General features: G+C 40.8%; 1 protein-coding gene across 1 annotated transcript; it reads left to right on the forward strand.

The window, feature by feature from the left end:
* The first annotated feature begins 2,351 nt into the window (after positions 1 to 2,351).
* pdrg1 (p53 and DNA-damage regulated 1) lies at positions 2,352 to 27,589 on the forward strand. The gene is made up of 5 exons (XM_034167354.1): positions 2,352 to 2,504; positions 11,267 to 11,342; positions 12,229 to 12,303; positions 18,095 to 18,175; positions 27,449 to 27,589. The coding sequence occupies exons 1-5, from the start codon at positions 2,421 to 2,423 to the stop codon at positions 27,529 to 27,531; spliced, it is 399 nt and encodes a 132-aa protein (XP_034023245.1). The 5' UTR covers positions 2,352 to 2,420; the 3' UTR covers positions 27,532 to 27,589.

Here is a 27,589-nt window from a genome sequence, read left to right on the forward strand (position 1 = left end):
AAGTAAGTTCTCACATACAAGGAATTTGTATTATTATTATTGTACTGAATTTTTTTAGATTTGGTTAAAAAAGAAGACCTTTGCAGTGTTATTGTGGCAAATTTAACAAACGTACAACAGTTTGTATCCGGTGTCACAGACCACCCCTAAAAATTGGTCCGCCCTGCCGCCACTGCGCATGCGTCATTTCGGAGCTCAGACGCTCGCTTAAGACAGAGTCTCTTCACCCAAAGCGATCAAATGGATAAATGGGATTATTAACCATCAGATGACAAGGTAAAATCTCTGAAATCATTCTAAAGTCAGTATTAAGCAGAAACGAGGCAGTTTTAAGCAGACACGAAGGGATACTTGGTGACGATTTGACGCGTAGTGAACGCATCAGCTAGCAGCTCATGGAGCTGTCGCGCTCTGATCGCTTCCTCCATCTTTTATGATGAAATAATGCTGAATTTATGTGGAAATGATTGTTGTACAAAAGCTTCAGTTATCTGTCACTGAGACAGATGATGACTGGAGTGCAGTTTTAAGCAGAAATGACATGATAATCCATGAACCACAGCTAATGACGCATGCGCAGTGAAGGCAGGACGGACTGATTTTTAGGGGGGACCGATCAGCCGGCAACACCGGAACATTTAAGTGTGCAGAAATGAATTTCTTTTTCCAGTGGCACATTTATTTATTCATAAAGTATATTTACAAGCAATGGGCCTCCGTCACCAATATCTTCTTAAAAATCTTGTTAGATTCCTTCTTAAGCTGTCCCTAAGAAGGTTCTTAAGAAAACTGTATGTTAGATTCATCAACATGTTGTTAAACTGCAGAATTGTTCACAGCTGTGTTCTTAAATTTGTAGCAAGGTGAAGTCCGGATTGAAACGATGTGCCCACTAGCTTGGCTAACAGGGGAATTCCCCTTTGGCTGACCTGGTAGAGCTCTGGTTTTTAGTCTGAGCAGTCCGGTGTTCGATCCCACTGCTGTCGAGGCCACAAAGATAGGTCCTCCGGTCACAAATTGCCATTGTCGGCAGGATGTGGGTAGTCGCAGAACATGCTTAAATGCACCTGTGACTTCGGGACGGAGTCAAAAATGGTGGGGAAATATGTACACAAAGACAGATCCTCCGGTCACAAATTGATGAATCCCATTTCCTCATAAACTAAAAGCACGTGCCTGGTGAGACTAATTAACATATGATTAGCATATGTAACAGCCCATCAGTGCCCATAAAAGAGCATGAGATTGCATGGCATATAATGAACAGACATATCACTGCAATATCGCATTTTAATGACCTTCACATAAGCAGACAACGCAACCAATGTGACATTCAACACTGAAATGTGCGTAAGAGCACTCCTGTGAATTACTGAATTTTATTGCTCATTTTATTACTTATTTCAATTATAAAAATCACTAAAATTCAATTTTTGCACATTTTTCCAACTCAGTGCTGTAGTATAACCAGCAGGAGACCACCGATGTGTTCAGTGAATTTTTTGTCACTACACCTTATAACAATGATGCTATTGAAAATTTAAACAGTGATTCTCTTAAAATTTTAAAACGCCGTTTTTCCAAACAGTGTTGTAGTATAACCAGCAGGAGACCACCGATGTGTTCAGTGAATTTGGTGAGACCACACCTGAATTTATTAAATTTTTTTTGGTGTCTCTTTTCATTGTTGCATTTTACAGATGGTCCCTACACTTCTGCTTCACAGCTCATTCAGATCAGTTATTTATTTATTTTTTTGTCAGCTCAGAGGATGGCTCATATGGATAAAAATAAGGTTGTAGCGCGTTTCTACCTTCCTGAGGTTAAAAACTAGTGTTCTTTGTTTTTCTACAATATTTCTCTTAAGATTGTTAGGCCGTGAGCTAATCTGTGAATACCTTTCTAACTTTAGCGGAGTACTTTAAAGGGATATTGCCTTATTTTATACTGGGTTATAAAACCGGTAATACAGCTATAAAATTAGATCAACTGGCTTCATCTGGACAGTTGATTTAAAAAATTGTTCAACTTATGCGATGCGATGCTATTAACAACAAAGTGTAAGCAATTTTCCTTTTACCGGCACAAATATTTTTCACCAACATTCACACAAACTGGTTCATAGCATTAGGAGAAATTCAACACATTGTGGAGAAAATTTACAAATAAATATAGCTGCCTTAGAAATAACAGACATTTTTTTAACGAATTTGTATGAAGTCAGTCAATTTGCCAACAAAACACGTATCCCAGACAAAAACACTGGTAACAAACCCGCAAAAGCCTTTTAAAAATAGTAATATATATTTATGGAAGAAAAGAACTGTACATATGCAGAGAGCGGAAAGCTTTTATTTTGTAGGTGTGCTTTTGTTCGCCGTTGTTTCCGGTCGGACTGATTTCGGAGTGACGCCGTCGTCATGAATCCTGAATCTCAGCGCGTTTTGGAGTTTTTGACAGAAGTTGAGGAGGCAGCTGAAGATGTTCTCACCACGAAACAACAGGTACCAAAATGTACATTTGCCGTAATATGAAGTTAGAACACGCCGACGGACATTATAGGCCTTTTTTCCTGATTAAATGGATAGCTTGTGGCAAATGTTACCTGCCATGCTAGCAAGGTAAACAGTGGTCAACAGGGTGAGACTAACGCACGGGTCGAGTGTGCAGTGACTCGACCAAATGTAACCTTTTTAACCCTCTGGAGTCCGAGGACATTTTTTGGACAGTTCACTCGCCTGGCATAAATATTTTATTATTGCTGTTAACAGTGCTCCCTGCATCCCACAATCAAGTTTTATGTCTTTTTTTTCAGGACAGCCTGTGCTTTCAGAATATATATGTTTTTGTTGTGTTTTATAAGTGTAATAAAGGTTTATAATCATAAATAGGCAAGGAAAAAATAAAGCGAAAAATAATTTTCCACAAACTTTTATTCATAACACATAGCAAACTATAATAAACAACTGTTATGACACATTATAAAGGTAATTTGAGGTCTTGTGTGAAAGACTGAACAACAAAAGGTTCAAACAATAAACACAAATGCACAAAGGCTCCAGGAGTTAATGGTCTATGCATTTTGTTGTCCATTGATATGGTAAACAGTGCTTTACGCAGAGAAAGCAACAGAGTTATCCAGTAACATTCACATGCAAACTAGTGGAGCAATCCTGATAGTTACACACTCTTTGTTTGAGCATTGTCATCAGAGGCTCTCCGCCTGCTCTTGCTTTCACTGATCGCTGTGCGTAATGGCGCAGGGCGCACTGAGTATGTACTAATAGTATGTACTCATTGAAGTACCCAGGGGGCTATTCAAACGGGCCAACTAGTAACATATCACTCCTGAAAACGATCTTTGGCTTTTCACGTGAGGTAAATCTGCCCTACGATTGGATTTTGGAAAACCATGTGACGGTGAACCAATTGCGATTGGACACTCACATTGCGCACGTCATCACACAGCTTCTATGAGGAGTACAAAGATGGCCCATGGCTGGCTCAAAAGTCCGCGGAGTTAACTTTTCAGCAAAAAAAAAGCACGTTTCTATCTCATATCATTCAAAAGTTATTTATAATTTAGTAAAGCTTGGTCTTAGTCGTCATATACAACGGCATCGACCCCAGAGGGTTAATGTACTTATGTCCGGTGCTTATTTAAGGCAGGCGTTAAGTTTTTTCAGAGGATGTTTTGACCCAGTCATTAAACGAGGAAGGTCCTGAATCAAGGTTAGTTGTTTAATCAAGGAAATACGTCAGCGTAATTGGTGCTGGGGATTCGTTTCGCGCCTCCTGGCTGTAACTAATCCATTACATAGATGTAACAGGTTTTGTCCATTTTATACATATAGCGGATTTCGATTGTAATGGATAAAATTCTCTGGTCCACTTGAATCCGTTATATGTGAGTTTTCCTGTAGTGGCTATCTGTATGTAGCTTTATTTGTGTAGTGAACTTCTGTTGGCACTAGTGTCTTGTCTCATTGGTCATATCATCATGAGGCTACATACTTGTACATATATTTGCTGCTGATACGTAGATTTCTAAAATACGCTAACCACAACCATTAATCCTAAACTCCAACCATGACCCCTAAAACTAATCTGAACAATAACAAAGCTGCTCTATGTACAAACAGAATTTGGAATTAATTCGGCTACGTACAAATAGCCACTTCCTTTTGTTTTGACCAGAGTTTCCCCCTCAAAAAATCAATGATTATGAGTGCAGTGGAAGAATATTTTGCATGAGTTTAATACAAAAAGCACCTTCTTACTAATAGTAATATTTATTCAGGATATCCTGAATAAATATGTTTAATATATATGTGTCGTGTTTGACATAAAACAAGTTTAAAAGACAAAAATTAAAAAAATGACAGTTTGACTCTGTGCCACGCTGAGGAAGAACAGACTGTAGAGGGTGAAAACCATCTGTGCTTTGGATTCCAAACACGCACACGTAGGGCTGTCACGATTAGGAATTTCTGGAGACGATTAATTGTCAGGCAAATAATTGCGATTGACGATTATATTGTCTATTTTTTTCTTTTTTTTCCCTTCTTTATATTCTACTATCATAGTATGATTACACAGCTCTGGAAGAATGTTTGGCTTTTGTGAGTGGAGAAACTGGGAATAGTGCAACTTTTTTTTATCTTCATTTTACATACAGTCCCAACTTTTTCTGATTTGTGGTTGTTTCTGTTGAATTTCTGAAATTACAGAACTGCTATAAAGAACAGTGTGAACATTTTATTGTGTTTTAAAACTTTGTGGAGCAAACACCAAACTCTTATAAAGAAGGAAAAACACCTGGACATGTTCAGGAAAACTGATATAAACTTAACAGAACAATGCAGGCTGATTACACTACCCATGTTTTTTTTTTTGTATAAATAAATCAGAATACAATAAGAGGCAGCTCACTTTGAAATAATTAAAACATATAGCTGCAGCTTAATAACTTTGAAAAACAACAGAAATCAGCAGCTTGTATTTTTATTCTGACTCCAGTTCATTTTAGTGTGACGAAGTCATCCGTTTTTTCCTCATCAGTCATGTTTTGTGCTTGAACACATTAAGCTCAAGACTGAACAAATACATACCTTTGGAAAATAAACAGCTGTTAATGTTCAGCTTTTTGTGATCTGTGCCTCTGAACAGCAGGGGGGTTTTAAACCCGTGTGTGTAATTTTTGCTCAGTTAATTTATATATTCTCATTTTTAAGGATGTTTTAAGGATATTTGACCGTTTATTTCATCTCGTGATCTCATAAATTCAGTATACAACGCGCACATGGTGTGAACAGGTCGGTGCCGTCAGAACCACACGTGTAGAGAAAGTACAGAGAGTAAAGGCAGCCCCAAGGTTTTTGTTTTTTTAACATGTTCACTCGGGTTAAAATCCTCTCTCTGCTCTGCGCTCGCTGTCTTAAGTGCACTGATGGTTCACAGCAGATCGTAATGTCTCGTGCCTCCGTTCAGGAATCTCACTCCCTCGCAGCGAGTTGACTCCGCACGCACACACACACACACACACACACACACACATACACACAGCTCCTTCAGTAAACTGCCCATTTTAAACAGCTTTGAGTAAGATGGCCACTGTTTTAATCGGCCGTCTTATACAAAATTTGAACGTCCAAATGACGGCAGGACGGCTGGCTGCCTAAAACTATGAATTGAGAGGAAAAACAAAGACTTAAATAAAATAAATGACTCGTCAACTACTAAATTAGTTGTTGATGATTTTAATCATCAACGTAGTCGTGACTAGTCGACCAGTCGTGGCAGTCCTACTTAAAACCGAAATGCATCCACAGCGGTGCTGTGGTACGTGGCTTTGGAACCAGAACCTCCTCACGCTCCGTGTTATTATCCGAGCCTCGCTAACCATCCGACCAAGACGAGAGGAAACGGAGTGAGTGAGGCTGAGAGGCTGCGTGTGGCTGCTGCTGCACGATGACGTCAGATTCGGAGTTGTTTTATGCAACTTTGTGGATAAAATAAGTAATTCACGGTAATCGCGATTATGAAAAATATTCGCGAGTATGAAAAATAATCGCGATTGGTGAATATTGTAATAATTGTGACTGCCCTACGCACACGCTGGCTTTGCTTTCAACTTTGAAGCAGTGAAGTATGTGCTTCAATCCGCTGCTTCGTTGGATCTTTGCTTTGCTCCTCTTCAGAAGCGACAACTCCACTTCTTTTCCCCTCTCAGAGCCATTCAAATATGTCAATCATGAGTTACTTTTGTGAGGATTAAAGTGACTAACTGGAACTCCTGTCTTGTTCCGAGAAAGAAACAAAAATCGTCCTCCGCTGCATTGCTTCAAACGCTCCCTCCCACAATGAGCCGTCCTGGCTGACGTGCAGCAGCCCAAGACTGTATGGCTGTAGACCTGCAGACTCGAGCAGCCAGCTGAGACATCCTTACTGTTAATGTCTGAAAGGAAATGCTTTTGACAAAAACTCCATTTTTTTTTTTCTATTTATGTCCAGAGATCAAGGATCCACCGTGTAGAGTTTATTTATGTCCAGAGATCAAGGATCCAGTGACCAATTTCATATTTATTACATATTATTATTTATTACATATTTCATATTTTATTTATTTAAGACTCAATAAAATGTTGCTGACATGGAAACAGAAAATTCACAGGAGGTATCGATAAGGAATTGGATTGATAAGCGGAATTGATAATGGTATCTATTGATAAAATCTTATCAATACCCATCCCTAGTTCATTACTGTACTTTAGTAGAATTTTGACATATCTGTACTTTTGTTATTTACATTTCTGGTGACTTTCACTTTTACTCCAATACATTTCCCTTATGGCCCAGTCACACGGCACACGGCGATTCCTGAACAAAGGGAAAAAGTAAAAAAAAACATCACAGTTCGTTGAGAAAAGGTGGACGAAAGAGCTTTTATCACCGAACAGTCTGCGAAGCAAGAGCGCAAAAGGGACGAAAGAGGAACTTAACCGAAGCTCACGATCTCGACGCTTTAAAGAAACGCGCCTGGAGCCACAGTTGGAGCAGTGTGTGTCTGCATCTCTGCGTTCCAGGACTCGGCGCTGGGTCCTGGAGAAACTGCAAACAGAATCTGTGGAGATCTGTGCGCACGTTGGTGGACCACCTGCTCCTCGTCCAAAACAAAAGAGGGATCATCTCCATCATTATCAGACTCCAGTCTGTCGACACGCTGCGCGCTCCATCTTCCTCCAATTTAAAAAAAAAAAAGAAAAAAGTGCGCCGTGGTCACTTCTGTAACACAGTAATATGTTCTAAGCCATATATATTGATTTATAACAGAAAACTGTCAAAAGGAAGAATAAATATAAATATAAGTGTAAAGATGATTGAATATATCAGAGCAGTAAATTAATCAGTGCGTGTGAACTCGCGCATTGACTCGTGCGGTTATTTCCACCAGCTGATCACTGATCCACAACGTGAATTCTTCCTTCCAGAACAGCTCTTTATATCATCATTTTGATTGAACTACCCGTTGCCACATGTACAGAAGGACTGGATTGTCATTCCTACACTCATATTGTTATATTTAATACAAAATAATAAGTGCACGCAGCACCTCCTGCTGCCGCTGATGCTGCATTCAAGTACCGTCGGAAATTACACAGCTTTCGTTGTTTCAAATTCAACAGTTGCTTGTGGCAAAATAATTAATTATATCCACACAAAAGATTAATTCTGGCCTATGTAAGGTGCCTGAGCCCATTGAAGCTGACCCCCCCCCCCCCCACACACACACACACACACAGACACAGATAAAAAAAAATCCAAGCAAGTAGGCTGAGTTTGTCCTGTAATTTCCAACGGTACATGAAGCAGCAGCAGCCTCAGCGCTCACAAACCGGCTGTGTGAAAACGTCCAGCTGCTGCAACGAAGTCAAATTAAACAATAACGTTACAAAAACTACACAAACGATTAAAAAACGTCAAGAACGACAGCAAAACGAGAAACAGACAAATTGAGGTTTTCGTTGCCCCTCATTCAAATTTTTCAGCAGTTTAAAAATCCTGATGTAGCGCCAGCTGCAGGAACGAGGCTGCGCAAAGGTTAAACGATGCCAACGACAGTCAACGAAAGTCCAGATTTCTTATTTTGTCAGGGCTTCGTCACCCTTTAAGTGCCATGTGACTGGGCCTTTAACCATCTTCATTACTCGTTACTACAATATAAAATAAATTTGATTGGGCAATGCCTGTTTGCAGAGGTGAAAGTAAGCCGGAGCGCAGCAGACACAGTCCTCTCTTTAACCAGAGTGCAGCGCCTTTCACTCCTACAGCATCAAGTGTCGTGTTTGACATAAAACAAGTTTAAAAGACAAAAATTAAAAATGATGGTTTGAATCTGTGCCTCGCTGAGGAAGAGGAGACTGTGGAGGGCGAAAACCATCTGTGCTTTGGATTTCAAACGCGCACATGCTGACGCACACACATACACATGGATTAGCTCCCACTGGAATCAAGTGCATCTGAAACACTTAAGGGGAAAACTGACAAAACTGGCCAGCATGTCTGTTTCATTTGATTTTATTTTAAATTTTCACGGAGAAGCGCTGTGGAGATGCAATGCGTAAAAGTGGCGCTGTGCGTTGAATTCGAGTGCTGCCTTTGGTTGTTTTGCAGTGGTTGGTGGTGGTGATGCTTGAAAAGTTGTTTTTGTTTTGTTTTTTTTACTTTTTCTTAAATTTTGCACAACTGTTCTGCTCTAAATGACTATTCTCTTTCACAAAAGAGCCTGGATCAGACTGTTGTGTTTAACAAAAAAGTATGTGTGGGTCTTCCAGGAAAATGACTGCATATTCAGAAAAAGTGGCAGCTTTCTGTACAGCTTTATACATCCACCTGTTGCTTCACTCATCCCGTCACCAACACCAACTGCTCCACCAGAGGCGAATTCAGCCTTTTATAGGGGCTGAGCCCCCCTCCTGGTTTATCCAGACACCTCACTGACTTTCTTTTTGTGTCGCTGTTTCACTCTTCATTCATTTTGGATTTTACTTTTACTCAATACTTTGTCAGATACTACATGTCAGATACTTTAAGACTTTTACTCAAGTAATATTTTTAAAGGAGACTTTAACTTTTACCAAAGTAATTTTATGCTAAGACACGTACTTGTAGTTTCACTCAAGTATCACTTTGAGGTACTTTATACAAGACTGCTAAAAACAACATAAGAATCATGCAAACAAAATACCAAGCAAGGGGACACCTCCTTAAACGTTCCTCTTAAAAAACAACACACAGCTTTTACAATAAAAAGCTGAGTATTTTTTTTAGCTAAATAAGTTAAGCCTTTAACCACAGAAGAATAAAACTGCCTTCGGCTTGCAGCTCCCTCGCTGGCCCTGCGTTGTGGACTGTCACAGCCTCTTATTTCCTGACATTTCATTTTTGTCTGTGGATTGCAACGGGGGAGAGAAATTGAGCTAGGGCTGAAAGTTCAGTTTACAACCACAAAAAGTGGCCACACTAAACAGCCAAGCAGCCTCCGCTCAGGCAGCGCACAATAAAGAGCTCTGTCAATGATGCTGTTCAGTAGCTCGTATCTGGGATCAGTCACATCTTAGTTTGGAAACATACTCATGTCACAAAATCATTAAAAAAGCCACAATCCAATGATAAATTGGACTAGGGCCAGTCCTCTCAAACTGTCAGCTCAAGCAATTAATTCCCTGATTCTGAAGTCAGGAGTGACCACAGTGGACTGGGGTCTTCTTCTGTAATCCATGGTGAAACAAAAGGCAGAGGGTCAAGTCTCTCCAGGTGGTCGTGGTATTCATTTAAGTCCATGAGCAGAAGCAAGGATTCATGTAACTTGTTGCGATACTTCTCTTCAGTCACATTTACAGAAAATCTCTCACACTCAGCTGAGGTGGACAAGTATTTTGAGACTTGTAGTTTGGAGTTTTACCAGCATTTTCCCTGGAAGCCTGTTTTGCACTTTCAGGTTCTGCACCTCTTTAACCAAATCACACCCATTCAATGATGACTTCATGTGGCTACATAAATCTATGGATTTTAAACCTAGATATAACATAAAAATGGACATTTTTCAGACCTCCCCTAAATGTCTCGGAGGAGGCTTTAAAGGGAGCTCCTGTCCTTTTCAGGGGAGCTGAGCTCTTCTTAGCCCTGCCCCATAGTTCAAACTATGCATGTTTTCATTCTCTATAGCTGTTTATTCCAATTACTGGTCAAAGGGATGTGGAGAGGTGGGGTAGACCCTGTACAGGGTGCTAAAGATTTGCAAAAACATTCACACTCTCACCGATGGATAACTTGTTTCCAGTTCACATTTTTGGAAGTGTGAGTTCCAAATGAACAAAAGCAGCCAGACCCGGACAACACTACTGGGTCTGAATTATTCGCAAGTATTATTAAATGAGGAGTTGCATAATTTTGTAAAATGCTGTGGCTGTTATATGTAATAAATTTAACATGTTCTCTTCACTTTGACATATCTGGAGAGGCTGTGAATTAGAATGGCTATCATATTGACTTTTGTAGATTTTAGTCCTAGTAAATGATAGGGGTGGGCAATACAGCCTCAAAATTATATCACAGATTTTTAAGGAAATTTCTGCAAAGTATTAGCGTCTGTGAGGGAGTCAAAAGAAGAAGGAAAATGGGAATATGTTCAGAAAGAGAGTCAATAATCATACCCGGCAATCATGTCCAAAAATGGCCAGCTAAGCTTTGGAGACACAGCGAGACAGCATGGACTGGTAACAAGAAATCAAACATGGAAGAAGGAAGTGAGAAGACTATCATGGGAATGAGATGTGTGTGAGTCAGTAAACAAAGAAATGTGTGTGCACATGAACTGTAAACCAGAGTGCCCGTGAACAGGAAGTCATGCTGTCAAAAGAGACGGACCAGGAGCGTCAAACTAAACGCACCACAGGATGTGAGCACAGCATGGCTTTGATCGTACCAAACCCCCAATTAATTCTACAAATGTGTTTTTTTTTTTGTTTGTTTGTTTGTTTGTTTTTAAACAAATTTCAGGGCTGTGTTGTTTCCAGAATATTACACATTGTCTCATCTGTCATCTTCCAAAGTGGTTGTTTTCCTTAAAAATACAAACACTTAAAAAATGATTGAGCATTTTTTTTTTGTTTTTTTGTTTTCCCCTTTTCAAATTCGTTGAACATGTTTGTGTTGCAGCACTACCTAAAATTTTGAATGCTGATGTTGTGCATTGGTCTTTCAGATTGTGGACCTCGACACAAAGCGAAATAGGAACAGAGAGGCTTTAAATGCACTGAAAAATGAAATGTCAGGCTCAGGTGAGTTGTCCTATTCTGTCCTAAAGACCACTAAAAATTTTGTGTGGTCTTCAAACATTTAAGCTCTGCTGTCATGGACCTTCGCTGATCATAGTGCATTGACATTACTGTGTAGACAGCATGTTGATATGGCCAAGGCACATAATTACACATTAACCACAAAGCAGGGAATTCTCATTACCTCATATAGTCTGTTCTCCCAGGTACACTCGAACTGGCGCAGCCAGTGTTAAAAATGCACCTAGTGATTGTAAACCAGACTGAACAAACGAAGTAACAAATAATAAATACATACCCTCCAACACAACCACATCACGCTGATTTTTACTTCTCCTTAAGTTGCTCACAATAGTTACACAGAATATCATCATGCTGTCCGAAGCTGCTTCGGGCTTCACAGGGCTTCATAACCTTTGATAGTTCAAAGTTACACATGATGGTCATTAAACATCTTTGTGTCTTTTAATTCTTTAATTTGTCCAACCACAGTCAGTAATCCCGTAAGCATAGACATGGCTAACAGCTGGAAGTGTTCATTGTGTCAGCTTCCCACATCCACCCCACAGCTGTCCTGTTGAGATCGCTAACCTGACATTACCTCCTCTCTAATCAGCAAAGTCATACAGTATATGCTTGTGCGGCTTTCTCTTAGACATATGTAAAAATAAAATGTAGACGTCAGTTACTGTGAACAGTGGGACCAGAAATTCATCTGGGCGAGTGGGTGGAAATTGATGTAGACAAAGCAATGCAATCTGGGTCTCCCCCCAATATATGCTGTAGAGAGAATTGAGAAATTAATAACATGAATGAACTCAGTCACTTAATGATTGTTCAGTCATTGGTACCATGTATAGTAATTGCATGTGAATGTTATCATTTGCAGAGAAAGTGAAGGTTTGCTTTGGAAGCATGTTCATCAAACTGCCTAAAACAAAGACGACAGAGATTATTCAGAAAGGTAATACTTACAGCACCCATTCATCTAAGTATAATCTATGTGCAATTATTCATTCTCTTGGATGTTGTTTTTTTAAATCACAGTATTTCATACTTTGAACAAAATAGTCAGTTGATTGCATAAGTATTCACTCTACAGACAGTATTTGATTTCTGCATGTTTGATGACAATTCCAGGATTTAGATTCAAGCCTAGATCTGTCAGTCTCAGTCTTTCCACATCTGGAAATTGCAGTTTTTTTTCTCTTTCTTAGGGCTCCTTCACACCTAAAATGAAGGTGGGAGAAAGAAGCAGAAACCGTCCGAAAATCCGCAAACAAAAAACGAAATGGGGAACCACAAAACATTCCACCTGCTGTTAGGAGGGACACATGGTTGGACCGGCGTGCATGATACCGCAGCAAAGGTTTCATGTACGCTTGTGTGTGTGCACAAACAGTGCGAGCAGCAGGGTCGGGTGGCACCACATCGTGCTGCTGCTGTGGGGGAAAAAAAATAAAAACCACACACCATAAAAAGCACCGCACTTTGTAAAAGTTAAACCCTCTTAAAGAGCCGACAATACAAGTAAGTCTGTTCCTCTGTATTTGACCCATGGTCATTGACGTCAAGTAAGGAAATGACATGAATGAAGCAGTGCGCCCTTATCGTGTTCACATCTGCAGGCCCGGCGTGTCCAGCTGGCCTTGCACGTGTGTCCAGCGAGTGGCACACTGAAGGACACCGCATCATGTGGACCATAGCTCACGTGGGTGACGTGACATTCAGATCGCCAGCTGAGTGTTCACATGATCAGACGGTCCTTTTCACCTGGCACAGCCTGCCGATGTGCAGCCGCTCCAGCCCATTGCAAAGGCGATATATATTTTTATGTATTTGCGCATGAGGACAGCAAGCACACACATGTCTCACGGTGTAGAGTTGTGAGGTCATGTCCTTCATAACACGGTACGTGTTCTCCAGCTGTGACTTGCAGGTCCAGAGATTTCAACAGCAGCCGCTTGCGCGGACACGCCCACCTTTGCGATCAGCTCACACAACAAAGTGTCACTCTGTTTCTTTGTTCTGTGATTATTTATTTTAGCTATTTGTTATGTAATTGTGTATGTAGTTATTGTAGTATTTATTTATATACTTGTCCTGGCTGTGTTCTCTGTGTTTTTAATTTAACATGTCGTGTACACTGAGCTGTCATTTCCAGCTGTCAGTGAGTGGCTGGCCGGTGATCAGCTGAGATGCGCCTTGCTGTGCTGTGTGTGCTCAGCTATGGCTGGCTGGTCCCCATGTGATCTTCTCTCTACATAATTATCAGCATGTCATGCAAGTGTGCCCCCCCCCATACACCACATGTGTTGGGGGAGGCTGGGGGGCACGATACACATGCATGGCACCTGTTGGGGGTGCGGGTGTGCAGTACACTTACAATTTTGGTAAATCACTTAATAAAGCAAAGATTTATTTATTTCTTTATTTATTTGTTTAACAGTTTTATACGAGTATGTTTAAAAGATTCCATATCTACGTCGAAGTCTTCAACTTTAATTGAGTAGCATAGAAAGTCCACCGTTTTTCCATGACTGTTATGTGTTCTTGTGAAAATTGCTTTAGAATGAGTTATGTAGCTGTGCAAATAACTGATGTGCAGATGTGCGTGTGAAAAATAAATTCTGCACAGCAGAAAATACAAAAGGAAACACTTCTCAGGAGGAAAATGATGACGACAGCGTGTTATTTCTGTTATGCAGCATTTACTTTTAGCATACACACACATCTCTGAGCCTGTTAGGTACACATATTTGACTCGGCAGACATTTGGGGTATGGGCAATGGCAACACAGACCACCTCCGTCTTTGACTTTGATCACAGCCCCAATAATCCAGGATTATCGCTGTATTCGAAAATCCGGTGGTGGTGGAAAAAAATCCATCCTCACGATACTCCGATATTTATTTAATTTTATGATATAAATTGGTGGCCAAGTGTTTAATGCGTTTGGTTTCAGTTCAGAAGGTTCCGGGTTCAAATCCCACCCCTGCCACATTTCTCCATGTAATGTGGAGTTGCGTCAGGAAGGGTATCTGGCGTAAAATCTCTGCCAATTCAACATGCAGATCCACCTTGGATTTGCTGTGGCGACCCCGAGTGCAAACAAGGGAGCAGCCGAAGGGACTTACTATCATAAAATTTATATAATTGAAATGGAGTTGCTGGTGGGAATGTGGTGGGCTTGAAGTACCAGTTTTATTCAGCAGAGGGCATAATGTATGATAGATATGTCATATATGTGTGTTACCTGTCTTCCAAATAATGACTATTTACTTGGATTGCCACCCAGAGAGAGTAGAAATTAATGATGGGGGGGCAAGTCTTTTCTTTTTTTGCCATGGACCATTTCCAAGCTAAATGTGTGGTGTACCATAGCGATGACCTTAGGAATGTGAAACCGTGTCTCTGGGCCTCACACTCGTCACCTCTGTTCAGGGCAGCCTGGTGTTCTGTTAGCACCTTGTTGCTGTGCAGAGGCAGAAAATACTGTTTTCTCTTTGAGCAGGGAAAATACTCATCCAAGATAAAGAAACTGTTCCATGTATATCTTGATGTGACATACATCATGATATACTTATTAATTAGGTATTCTCCGAGCCCTAATAAACTTTTTTTTAATCACTTTTCATGCAACTAAGTCTGCAGGGCAGTTTGCTGTTTCTCCTCGAGTCAAGTCACACTAGTTTAAAAAATGCCTCTTGAAGAGAAAAAAACTGCATATAAGTCACACCAGAGTGTAATTCACACCTTTTTCATGTATTATCAGTTCTATAATATGTGTTTTTTGTACATTGTTGAAGTGTACTTTTTGTTATTGGCATTTATTCTTTCATTATTAGAGTTTATTTTGTTTAGTGTTTTGATTCCTGGGAAAATCCTATATATAGTCATTATACATGCAACAAAAATATAAACGCAACACTTTTGGTTTTGCTCCCATTTTGTATGAGATGAACTCAAAGATCTAAAACTTTTTCCACATACACAATATCACCATTTCCCTCAAATGTTGTTCACAAACCAGTCTAAATCTGTGATAGTGAGCGCTTCTCCTTTGCTGAGATAATCCATCCCACCTCACAGGTGTGCCATATCAAGATGCTGATTAGACACCATGATTAGTGCACAGGTGTGCCTTAGACTGTCCACAATAAAAGGCTACTCTGAAAGGTGTAGTTTTATCACACAGCACAATGCCACAGATGTCGCAAGATTTGAGTGAGCGTGCAATTGGCATGCTGACAGCAGGAATGTCAACCAGAGCTGTTGCTCATGTATTGAATGTTCATCTCTCTACCATAAGCCGTCTCCAAAGGCGTTTCAGAGAATTTGGCAGTACATCCAACCAGCCTCACAACCGCAGACCACGTGTAACCACACCAGCCCAGGACCTCCACATCCAGCATGTTCACCTCCAAGATCGTCTGAGACCAGCCACTCGGATAGCTGCTGAAACAGTCGGTTTGCATAACCAAAGAATTTCTGCACAAACTGTCAGAAACCGTCTTAGGGAAGCTCATCTGCCTGCTCGTCGTCCTCATCGGGGTCTCGACCTGACTCCAGTTCGTCGTCGTAACCGACTTGAGTGGGCAAATGCTCACATTCGCTGGTGTTTGGCACGTTGGAGAGGTGTTCTCTTCACGGATGAATCCCGGTTCACACTGTCCAGTGCAGATGGCAGACAGCGTGTGTGGCATCGTGTGGGTGAGCGGTTTTCTGATGTCAATGTGGATCGAGTGGCCCATGGTGGCGGTGAGGTTATGGTATGGGCAGGCGTCTGTTATGGACGAAGAACACAGGTGCATTTTATTGATGTCATTTTGAATGCACAGAGATACCGTGACGAGATCTTGAGGCCCATTGTTGTGCCATACATCCAAGAACATCACCTCATGTTGCAGCAGGATAATGCACGGCCCCATGTTGCAAGGATCTGTACACAATTCTTGGAAGCTGAAAATGTCCCAGTTCTTGCATGGCCGGCATACTCACCGGACATGTCACCCATTGAGCATGTTTGGGATGCTCTGGACCGGCGTATACGACAGCGTGTACCAGTTCCTGCCAATATCCAGCAACTTCGCACAGCCATTGAAGAGGAGTGGACCAACATTCCACAGGCCACAGTTGACAACCTGATCAACTCTATGCGAAGGAGATGTGTTGCACTGCATGAGGCAAATCATGGTCACACAGATAATGACTGGTATCCCCCCCCAATAAAACAAAACTGCACCTTTCAGAGTGGCCTTTTATTGTGGACAGTCTAAGGCACACCTGTGCACTAATCACGGTGTCTAATCTTGGTATGGCACACCTGTGAGGTGGGATGGATTATCTCAGCAAAGGAGAAGTGCTCACTAGCACAGATTTAGACTGGTTTGTGAACAATATTTGAGGGAAATTGTGATATTGTGTATGTGGAAAAAGTTTTAGATCTTTGAGTTCATCTCATACAAAATGGGAGCAAACCAAAAGTGTTGCGTTTATATTTTTGTTTAGTGTAGTTACTCTTATTAACAATGAATGTGTGATATTTCATTGTATACAAATCGGACCAGAGTACAAGTTGCAGGGCCTCCCAAACTAGTTAAAAGAAAAAAACCCCTAACCTGAAAGTTCAAATGTGATGTGCATTGTTATATAAGATAGAGATAAAATCTTCTTAAGTAATACACTTGTTACAGCAGCATAGTCAGAAAAAATAAGTAAACAATCAGAATACAAATAATACAAAAAAGGAGGGAATACATATGCCTAAAAACGTGTGCGCACAGGTTAGTGTTTAATACATATTTCGCTTTTCTCTTACAAAAAGAAACAAATCAAAATATATTGTAATATCAAACAACAATACTTGTAAAATCACATTTCTCAAGTATTGCGATATGTATTGTATCAGGATACATATATAAGTGTATGTGTCAAGTGCATCATCCTGGCCCTAATGCAAAGTGAAAATTGCGACATCACGCAGCAGTTTATACTTTGAGTTGCTGCAAAAAACAGCTCAAACACAGTTTGTAGGTGTTTTGCTTAATAAGCTTTCATAACTAGCGAAATACAGACATCCATTATTATTGGAACAAAGTCGCTACCTTTGTCATTTTGCCTCTGTACACCACAACAGAGTTAAAATGAAGCCACCAAAATGTGCATGTAATGGTTATAAATATATCACATTAGGGTAATTCTACTGTACCGAGATTACATCAGACCAAATATTTCATGGTAAAATAAAATATCACCAGAGTTGGCTGTCTCGTAATTTCATTTTAGTAGAATTGTGTGATGACCATTTAGGATTTACTGCAATTTACGACACAGTGCAGTTTCTTTAGTCACAGCCACACAAGCCTGTAGCTTCTTCAGAGTTGGCTGCATGTCTTGGTGGTTTCCCTCACTAATCTCATTCTTGTAATGTACGGTAACTCAGTTTTTGAGAACTTCATACTCTCGTCAAAGGCACCCATGACAACTCTGAAGAAGTTATGTTTTGTGAAAGGTGATGAATATTTGTGTCAATGGTTATTTAGTTTGTTGTATTTAATTAATTGAGATAATTCTGTAGACATCTGTTCAGAATTTGATGGTGTTTTTATTCCAGCGAGATACATAGTTGTTTAATGGTCAACAAGGGTTGTAATGCAAGTTTGCTGTATTTATTTAAAAAATAAAATCCTCTTTTGCCATGCATAAACAAGGAACGCAATGCTAAATCCTTTTCATACTTTTCCACCCACAGATCAGGAGCAGCTAGACAAGGAAATAAATGACCTTCGCAAAGAACTGAAAGCAAAGGTCAATCACCTCAATGAGATACAAGGTATGGTGATATTTTTCACTGTACTGAATCACATTTTGTCTATTTACACCACGCTTATTTAAACAGAAGTGAGTTTTGGTGAAATAATACCAGGTAGTCATCAGAGATGTCGCTAGAGATTTATATGCTTCTAATCAGTGGTTCCCAAAGTGGGGGGCCATGGGGATATTGGGGGGGTGTAAATCTAGTTTGTTGTAAAACAAATGGCTTGTTGCTATAGGATTTTTATGTATGCTTAGGCATTGCTTTTGCCAGTGCCATCCTGGACCTAAGGTGGTTCTGTGGTGTCATGGAGGCAGTGACGCGTATGTATAGATAGTGAGGCATATAAGTATTTGATCCACTGCAGGATTTTTCCGCACCTACAAAGAATGGAGAGGTCTGTAATTTTTATTGTAGGTACACTTCAACTGTGAGAGACAGAATCTAAAAAAAAAATTCAATCACGTATGATTTTTAAATAATTTGCATTTTATTGCATGAAATAAGTATTTGAGTTCAGGTCTGGAACCTGGCTAGGCCACTCAAGGACCTTGAAACGCTTCTCACTCTTTAGTTGCACTGGCTGTGTGTTTTGGGTCATTGTCATGCTGGAAGTCCCAGCCAGGAACCATCTTCAATGCTCTTACTGAGGGAAGAAGGTTGTCTGCCAAAATCTCGCAATACATGACCCCATTTTGTTTGAGGAAGCAGTCACAAGACACAGTGCCTCTACTCTGATTGGCTGTCGCTGTGTGCTGCCAGCATCCCTTGTTCAAGTTGGGGGAAGCCCCCAAGTGATCTTTGATGTTGCCATGGTTGCTATCATAGACTGTATGAGTCGTAGTTCAAGGCTGTCTGCTCGTTTGAATTTTTTCCCTTCAGCAAAACTATGTATTAATTTTTTTTCTAGACAATTTTTTTTGTTCATGTTGGCAATGTCATATTATGTCATATGTCAATGTCATATTATTAGATTAATAAATAAAATTGTTGTGGTTCCAATTTTTTTTTTTTTTTTACTTAAATCTTTAAAAACCCCAAAGGTTTTCAATAACTGTTATAGTTATATACGTAGTTGCCCGTGTATTTTGGTTGTTTTTGAACAGCTTTTGGGCAGGAAACCATCAGCCATATCTCACAACACAGATTATGACTCATGCTTGCTTACAGAAAATGCACAACTTTGTGAAAAAGATAAAAAAAAAAATTAAGACACTTGATGCATGCCACTTTAAAATTCCACTGTAAAAGTGATTTGACATTTATTTTGTGTTATTCAATAAGGAGATGTACTTTTGTACAAATTCTAATGTTTAAAATCAGGGCTCTTCAACTCATTCCAGAAAGGGCCGAGAGGGTGCAGGGTTTCTTTGGAACCACCCACTCTAGCAGGTGATTTCACTGATTAACATCACGTTGAGCAGATGGAATCAGTTAACCAATGAAATCACCTGGTGGAGTGGGTGGTTGCAAAGAAAACCTTCACCCACCCAGCCCTTTCTGGAATCAGTTGAAGAGCCCTGTTTAAGATGAATTCCAGTTTGGAAATGAAACTTGTGTCGGGGGCTTAAAATACGAGGTCTGTCCAAAAAGTATCAGACCTTTTTATTTTTTTCAAAAACTATATGGATTTGAATCACGTGTGATTGCATCAGCCAAGCTTGAACCTTCATCGCATGCGTGAGTTTTTCCATGCCTGTCGGTTGCGTCATTCACCTGTGGGCAGGCTTTGAGTGAGCACTGGTCCACCCCCCTCGTCGGATTTCTTTTGTCTGAGAACTTGCTGAGAGGCTGCCGCTTTGCTCCATAAATTTTTTTTCAGAAACTGTTAGAGACAGGCAGTTGGAAACCATTCGAAAGATTCAGTTGGATATCGGTGAAGATTCTGTCGGCGTCACGCGGATTATGGACTGTTAAAACCTTTTTAAAGACGGCCCACAGCGGCGGAGGGCGCTCGGCGCACCGAGCGGCCATTCGACAGGCTGGATCGACCAGATAATTTCTAAACTGAACGCTGTGTTGATCTGGGACATCATGTGACTACCACAGAAATGGCAACAGAGCTGGACATAGCACTTTTGCGGCACATTCCACTGTTACAGGAGATTTTGTAATGAAAGACGTGCGGAGGATTTCGCGCATCGGCACGAAGCAGCTCAGGACGCGCAGCAAAAAAAAAAACACCTCCGTGTTGGAAACCATTCAGAAGATTCAGACGGCTTTCGATGGCTTTCAGTTGAGAGTATCCGAGAAATTTTGTAACAGCTGGACATGCCCCAACATGTCCTGTGAGACTTTGAAGACGGAGGTGTTTTTTTGCTGCGCGTCCTGAGCAGCTTCGTGCCGACGCGCGAAATCCTCCGCACGTCTTTCATTACAAAATCTCCTGTAACAGTGGAATGTGCCGCAAAAGTGCTATGTCCAGCTCTGTTGCCATTTCTGTGGTAGTCACATGATGTCCCGGACCTACACAGCGTTCAGTTTAGAAATGATCTGGTCGATCCAGCCTGCCGAATGGCCGCACGGCGCGCCCTCCGCCGCTGTGGGTCGTCTTTAAAAAGGTTTTAACAGTCCATAATCCGAGTGACGCTGACAGAATCTTCACCGATATCCAACTGAATCTATCGAATGGTTTCCAACTGCCTGTCTCTAACAGTTTCTGAAAAAAAATTCATGGAGCAAAGCGGCAGTCTCTCAGCAAGTTCTCAGACAAAAGAAATCCGACGAGGGGGATGGACCAGTGCTCACTCAAAGCCTGCCCACAGGCGAATGATGCAACCGACAGGCGTGGAAAAACTCACGCATGCGCATGAAGGTTCAAGCTTGGCTGATGTAATCACACGTGATTCAAATCCATATAGTTTTTGAAAAAAATAAAAAGGTACAATACTTTTTGGACAGACCTCGTATTATCTACAAAAGGGGGGTCCTTACAGAAAATGTTTGGTAACCACTGCACTTTCAGGATTAGAGAAATGTTTTTGAGAGCATACTGGGCAGGACCAGTAACACTAATTTTGTTACTGGTTCTCCTGGTCCAAGGTAGTGGCCCCAGGTATTTGGAAGCTCAGAGCCTCAGACGGCGAACCTTCGCTTAGCATTAATCATCACATCATGTTCATGTATTCAGTCAGTATTGTATTTGTAAATGTATCGCATGATTTACATAGAATGTTTTCATTTTGTGCTGAATGTATGTAAAGTTATGAACTTTTGTGTGTGTTTGTTTTACATGATCCTCTGCTTTCATGTGAATGTATTGTGCACCTTACTCGTATACTTCACTTTTCTGTAATTCTGGCCTTGTGCTTGTCTTATGCAGCCCAAACAGCCTTTACTCTTGTTACTTAATCTACTTGTCTGTTCTTGCTACGTGAGCTCTATAATACGAGGTCTGTTAGAAAAGTATCCGACCTTTTTATTTTTTTCAAAAACCTGATGGATTTGAATCACGTGTGCTTGCATGAGCCAACCTTGAACCTTTGTGCGTATGCGTGATTTTTTTCACCCCTGTCGGTTGCGTCATTTGCTTGTAAGCAGCCTTTGTGTGAGGATGGGTGGAGTCGCTCGCCGTTTTTTCTTTGTAAGGAAATGGCGGAACGACTGGAGCAGCGCGACCGCATCAAATTTTGCCAGAAACTGGGCGACAGCCAGGTGGAAACCATTCGGATTATTCAGACAGCTTTCGGTGACGATCCTCTGGGCATCACACAGATTAAGGAGCGGTACAACCGGTTTAAAGACAGCCGCACAACGGTGGAGAACGAGCCACGCTCCGGTCGGCCATCAACATGCTGAAATGACCGGATCATTTCCAAAGTGAACGCTGTGATGATGTGGGACCGTTGTGTGACTATCCGAGAAATTGCAGAAGAGGTGGACATCAGCACTTTTTCGGCACATTCCACTGTGAAAGAAGATTTTGCCATGAAAAGAGTTGCAGCGAAATTCAACGGCACGAAGCGCCTTCGTGTTGAAGCCTCACAGGACATGTTGTGACATGCCCAGCTCTTCCACCATTCGGAAGATTCAGACGGCTTTCGGTGGCTTTTCAGTCGTGTGACTATCCAAGAAATTGTGGCCGAGGTGAGCATGTCACAACATGTCCTGTGAGACTTCAACACGGTGGCGCTTTTGCTGCGCCATCAGCTTCGTGCCGATGAATTTCGCTGCAACTCTTTTCATGGCCAAATCTTCTGACACAGTGGAATGTGCCGAAAAAGTGCTGATGTCCACCTCTTCTGCAATTTCTCGGATAGTCACACGACGGTCCCACATCACCACAGCGTTCACTTTGGAAATGATCCGGTCATTTCAGCATGTTAATGGCCGACGGAGCGCGGCTCGCTCTCCACCGTTGTGCGGCCGTCTTTAAACCGGTTGTACCGCTCCTTCGTCTGTGTGATGCCCATAGGATCGTCACTGAAAGCCGTCTGAATAATCCGAATGGTTTCCACCTGGCTGTCGCCCAGTTTCTGGCAAAAATTTGATGCGGTCGCGCTGCTCCAGTCGTTCCGCCATTTCCTTGCAAAGAAAAAACGACGAGAGACTGCACCCATCCTCACACAAAGGCTGCTTACAAGCAAATGACGCAACCGACAGGCGTGAAAAAAAATCACGCATGGGCACGAAGGTTCAAGGTTGGCTCATGCAAGCACACGTGATTCAGATCCATCAGGTTTTTGAAAAAAATAAAAAAGGCGGATACTTTTTTAACAGACCTCGTATCTCATTTTTTGGGCAACATTTCTACTGATTGGTTCTCAGACGAATATAACGAAAATTTTATGAATGGATCAGGGGTCTGCAACTTTTACTGTTAAAAAAGCCATTTTTGTACCAACTTCCACAAATCAAATTTTTCTAGAGCCACAAAACATATTTGACCATTAAAATGAATGAAGAATGTATATCAAATCAAATCAATTTTATTTATATTGCGCCAAATCACAACAAACAGTTGCCCCAAGGCGCTTTATATTGTAAGGCAAGGCCATACAATAATTACGGAAAAACCCCAACGGTCAAAACGACCCCCTGTGAGCAAGCACTTGGCAACAGTGGGAAGGAAAAACTCCCTTTTAACAGGAAGAAACCTCCAGCAGAACCAAGCTCAGGGAGGGGCAGTCTTCTGCTGGGACTGGTTGGGGCTGAGGGAGAGAACCAGGAAAAAGACATGCTGTGGAGGGGAGCAGAGATCAATCACTAATGATTAAATGTAGAGTGGTGCATACAGAGCAAAAAGAGAAAGAAACACTCAGTGCATCATGGGAACCCCCCAGCAGTCTAAGTCTATAGCAGCATAACTAAGGGATGGTTCAGGGTCACCTGATCCAGCCCTAACTATATGTTTTAGCAAAAAGGAAAGTTTTAAGCCTAATCTTAAAAGTAGAGAGGTTGTCTGTCTCCCTGATCCGAATTGGGAGCTGGTTCCACAGGAGAGGAGCCTGAAAGCTGAAGGCTCTGCCTCCCATTCTACTCTTACAAATCCTAGGAACTACAAGTAAGCCTGCAGTCTGAGAGCAAAGCGCTCTATTGGGGTGATATGGTACTATGAGGTCCCTAAGATAAGATGGGACCTGATTATTCAAAACCTTATAAGTAAGAAGAAGAATTTTAAATTCTATTCTAGAATTAACAGGAAGCCAATGAAGAGAGGCCAATATGGGTGAGATATGCTCTCTCCTAGTCCCCGTCAGCACTCTAGCTGCAGCATTTTGAATTAACTGAAGGCTTTTCAGGGAACTTTTAGGACAACCTGATAATAATGAATTACAATAGTCCAGCCTAGAGGAAATAAATGCATGAATTAGTTTTTCAGCATCACTCTGAGACAAGACCTTTCTGATTTTAGAGATATTGCGCAAATGCAAAAAAGCAGTCCTACATATTTGTTTAGTATGCACATTGAATGACATATCCTGATCAAAAATGACTCCAAGATTTCTCACAGTATTACTAGAGGTCAGGGTAATGCCATCCAGAGTAAGGATCTCGTTAGACACCATGTTTCTAAGATTTGTGGGGCCAAGTACAATAACTTCAGTTTTATCTGAGTTTAAAAGCAGGAAATTAGAGGTCATCCATGTCTTTATGTCTGTAAGACAATCCTGCAGTTTAGCTAATTGGTGTGTGTCCTCTGGCTTCATGGATAGATAAAGCTGGGTATCATCTGCGTAACAATGAAAATTTAAGCAATGCCGTCTAATAATACTGCCTAAGGGAAACATGTATAAAGTGAATAAAATTGGTCCTAGCACAGAACCTTGTGGAACTCCATAATTAACCTTAGTCTGTGAAGAAGATTCCCCATTTACATGAACAAATTGTAATCTATTAGATAAATATGATTGAAACCACCACAGCGCACTGCCTTTAATACCTATGGCATGCTCTAATCTCTGTAATAAAATTTTATGGTCAACAGTATCAAAAGCAGCAATGAGGTCTAACACAACAAGCACAGAGATGAGTCCACTGTCTGAGGCCATAAGAAGATCATTTGTAACCTTCACTAATGCTGTTTCTGTACTATGATGAATTCTAAAACCTGACTGAAACTCTTCAAATAGACCATTCCTCTGCAGATGATCAGTTAGCTGTTTTACAACTACCCATTCAAGAATTTTTGAGAGAAAAGGAAGGTTGGAGATTGGCCTATAATTAGCTATGATAGTTGGGTCAAGTGATGGCTTTTTAAGTAATGGTTTAATTACTGCCACCTTAAAAGCTTGTGGTACATAGCCAACTAATAAAGATAGATTGATCATATTTAAGATCGAAGCATTAATTAATGGTAGGGCTTCCTTGAGCAGCCTGGTAGGAATGGGGTCTAATAGACATGTTGATGGTTTGGAGGAAGTAACTAATGAAAATACCTCAGACAGAACAATCGGAGAGAAAGAGTCTAACCAAATACCGGCATCACTGAAAGCAGCCAAATATAACGATACGTCTTTGGGATGGTTATGAGTAATTTTTTCTCTAATAGTTAAAATTTTATTAGCAAAGAAAGTCATGAAGTCATTACTAGTTAAAGTTAAAGGAATACTCAGCTCAATAGAGCTCTGACTCTTTGTCAGCCTGGCTACAGTGCTGAAAAGAAACCTGGGGTTGTTCTTATTTTCTTCAATTAGTGATGAGTAGTAAGTAAGATGAGTAGCATCCAAAGTTGTCTTCAATGAGGATGTAAAACTATTGACGAGATACTCTATCTCACTTACAGAGTTTAGGTAGCTACTCTGCCCTGTGTTGGTATATGGCATTAGGGAACATAAAGAAGGAATCATATCCTTAAACCTAGTTACAGCGCTTTCTGAAAGACTTCTAGTGTAATGAAACTTATTCCCCACTGCTGGGTAGTCCATCAGAGTAAATGTAAATGTTATTAAGAAATGATCAGACAGAAGGAGGTTTTCAGGGAATACTGTTAAGTCTTCAATTTCCATACCATAAGTCAGAACAAGATCTAAGATATGATTAAAGTGGTGGGTGGACTCATTTGAGCAAAGCCAATTGAGTCTAATAGATTAAATGCAGTGTTGAGGCTGTCATTCTCAGCATCTGTGTGGATGTTAAAATCGCCCACTATAATTATCTTATCTGAGCTAAGCACTAAGTCAGACAAAAGGTCTGAAAATTCACAGAGAAACTCACAGTAACGGCCAGGAGGACGATAGATAACAACAAATAAAACTGTTTTTTGGGACTTCGAATTTGGATGGACAAGACTAAGAGTCAAGCTTTCAAATGAATTAAAGCTCTGTCTGGGTTTTTGATTAATTAATAAGCTGGAATGGAAGATTGCTGCTAATCCTCCCCCTCGGCCCGTGCTACGAGCATTCTGACAGTTAGTATGACTCGGGGGTGTTGACTCATTTAAACTAACATATTCATCCTGCTGTAACCAGGCTTCTGTAAGGCAGAATAAATCAATATGTTGATCAATTATTATATCATTTACTAACAGGGACTTAGAAGAGAGAGACCTAATGTTTAATAGACCACATTTAACTGTTTTAGTCTGTGGTGCAGTTGAAGGTGCTATATTATTTTTTCTTTTTGAATTTTTATGCTTAAATAGATTTTTACTGGTTATTGGTGGTCTACAGTTTAACTACTGTATATGTTTTTAATTGTTCTTTTTGTTTTGTTTTTTATTACTCCAAATCAAAAATGTTTGGATGCTATGTAATATGGGGGGGGGCATAATGATCCTGACATTTACTTTGTGTCTGACTGGTCTATCGGTTGGCTGATAATACTGGCCAATATGAGCCTTTCATGAATATATTGGTATCAGTATTATTTTGGCCTAAATGGAAAATTATTTTACTGAAAAAACATTGCAGAAAAAATGCTTTGGCTGTTGAAAATGATGTCCTTACATAATTTGTCCAATTTGTTTGTGGTGACAAGAGACATGGTTGCTGTGTTGCCGGGTAGATTGTGTCAAAATAAACAGGAAGTCTCTCTTGCTGAACAATGCTACATGGTGACTGCCAATCCAAATGAAGGCAGCGTGACATGCACTAGTCGGATGTTTGTTATATTTAGGGTTACTTAAAATGAAGTTCCTGCAGCTGATCTGCTCTTTGTGAGCCTGATCCCATCAGCTCTCAGAAGCTAAGCAGAGTGGGATCTGGTTAGTACTTGGGTGGGAGACCTCTTTGGAACATCAGCGGCTGTGTGTGTTTCTCCAGGTAAAATGAGTTGTGTCAGGAAGGGCATCCAGCGTAAAACTTGTGCCAGTTACCAATGTGGATCTGGGTGTATCCGCTGTGGCGACCCCCGAACAAAAAATCGGGAGCAGCCGCATGAACAACAACAACTTAAAATGAAGTTCTTCTTTAAACTATACCAAATCAAAGCTAAATCGTATTTCTTTGTCATAAAGGTGAGAATGAAATATTAGGAATCTTTGCCATTGTCTATATGTATATTACCAGCTATATCTGTTTCATGTTGGGGTTTTTTTTTTTTTAACTCCCTAATATTACCCCCCCCCCCCACCACCACCACCACCACAAATCCATATCTAGTTTAAAACACATTCTGAGGAACTACTTGAGATATTCCAAATTAGTTTGCTGCATAGAATTCTGCTCTGCTGGACTTAAACCTTTGATGTCGTTGTGACATCAAGCAAAGACTGAAAGTAGACTGTGACAGCGAGGCGCTGCAATAACTTTTTAATCCTGTTCACTTTGCATTTTGAAAAGTTTGACTCATGCCCCTCCGTTACATCCTGTTCGTGCCCATGAAGTCAAGTGTCTTTCTCTTTGTTTCCAGGGAAACCAGAGCTAAGAGGCTACAACCTTTCTCCTCTGTCCAGGGATGAACTGAAAGCGATTAACAGCCTTATCAAAAGATGAGATCTACAGAGAAATATGATGCTCTGCTGAGGAGAGAGAGAAAACACAGCAACATCTT

The sequence above is a fragment of the Thalassophryne amazonica genome, chromosome 3 (assembly GCF_902500255.1).
Source record: "Thalassophryne amazonica chromosome 3, fThaAma1.1, whole genome shotgun sequence".
Lineage (NCBI taxonomy): Eukaryota > Metazoa > Chordata > Actinopteri > Batrachoidiformes > Batrachoididae > Thalassophryne > Thalassophryne amazonica.

Coding starts and splice junctions, on each gene's coding strand:
- pdrg1 (XM_034167354.1), top strand. CDS start 2,421: ATGAATCCTGAATCTCAGCGCGTTTTGGAGTTTTTGACAGAAGTTGAG. Junction 12,304..18,094: donor GACAGAGATTATTCAGAAAG/GTAATACTTACA, acceptor TTCCACCCACAG/ATCAGGAGCAGCTAGACAAG. Junction 18,176..27,448: donor TCACCTCAATGAGATACAAG/GTATGGTGATAT, acceptor CTTTGTTTCCAG/GGAAACCAGAGCTAAGAGGC.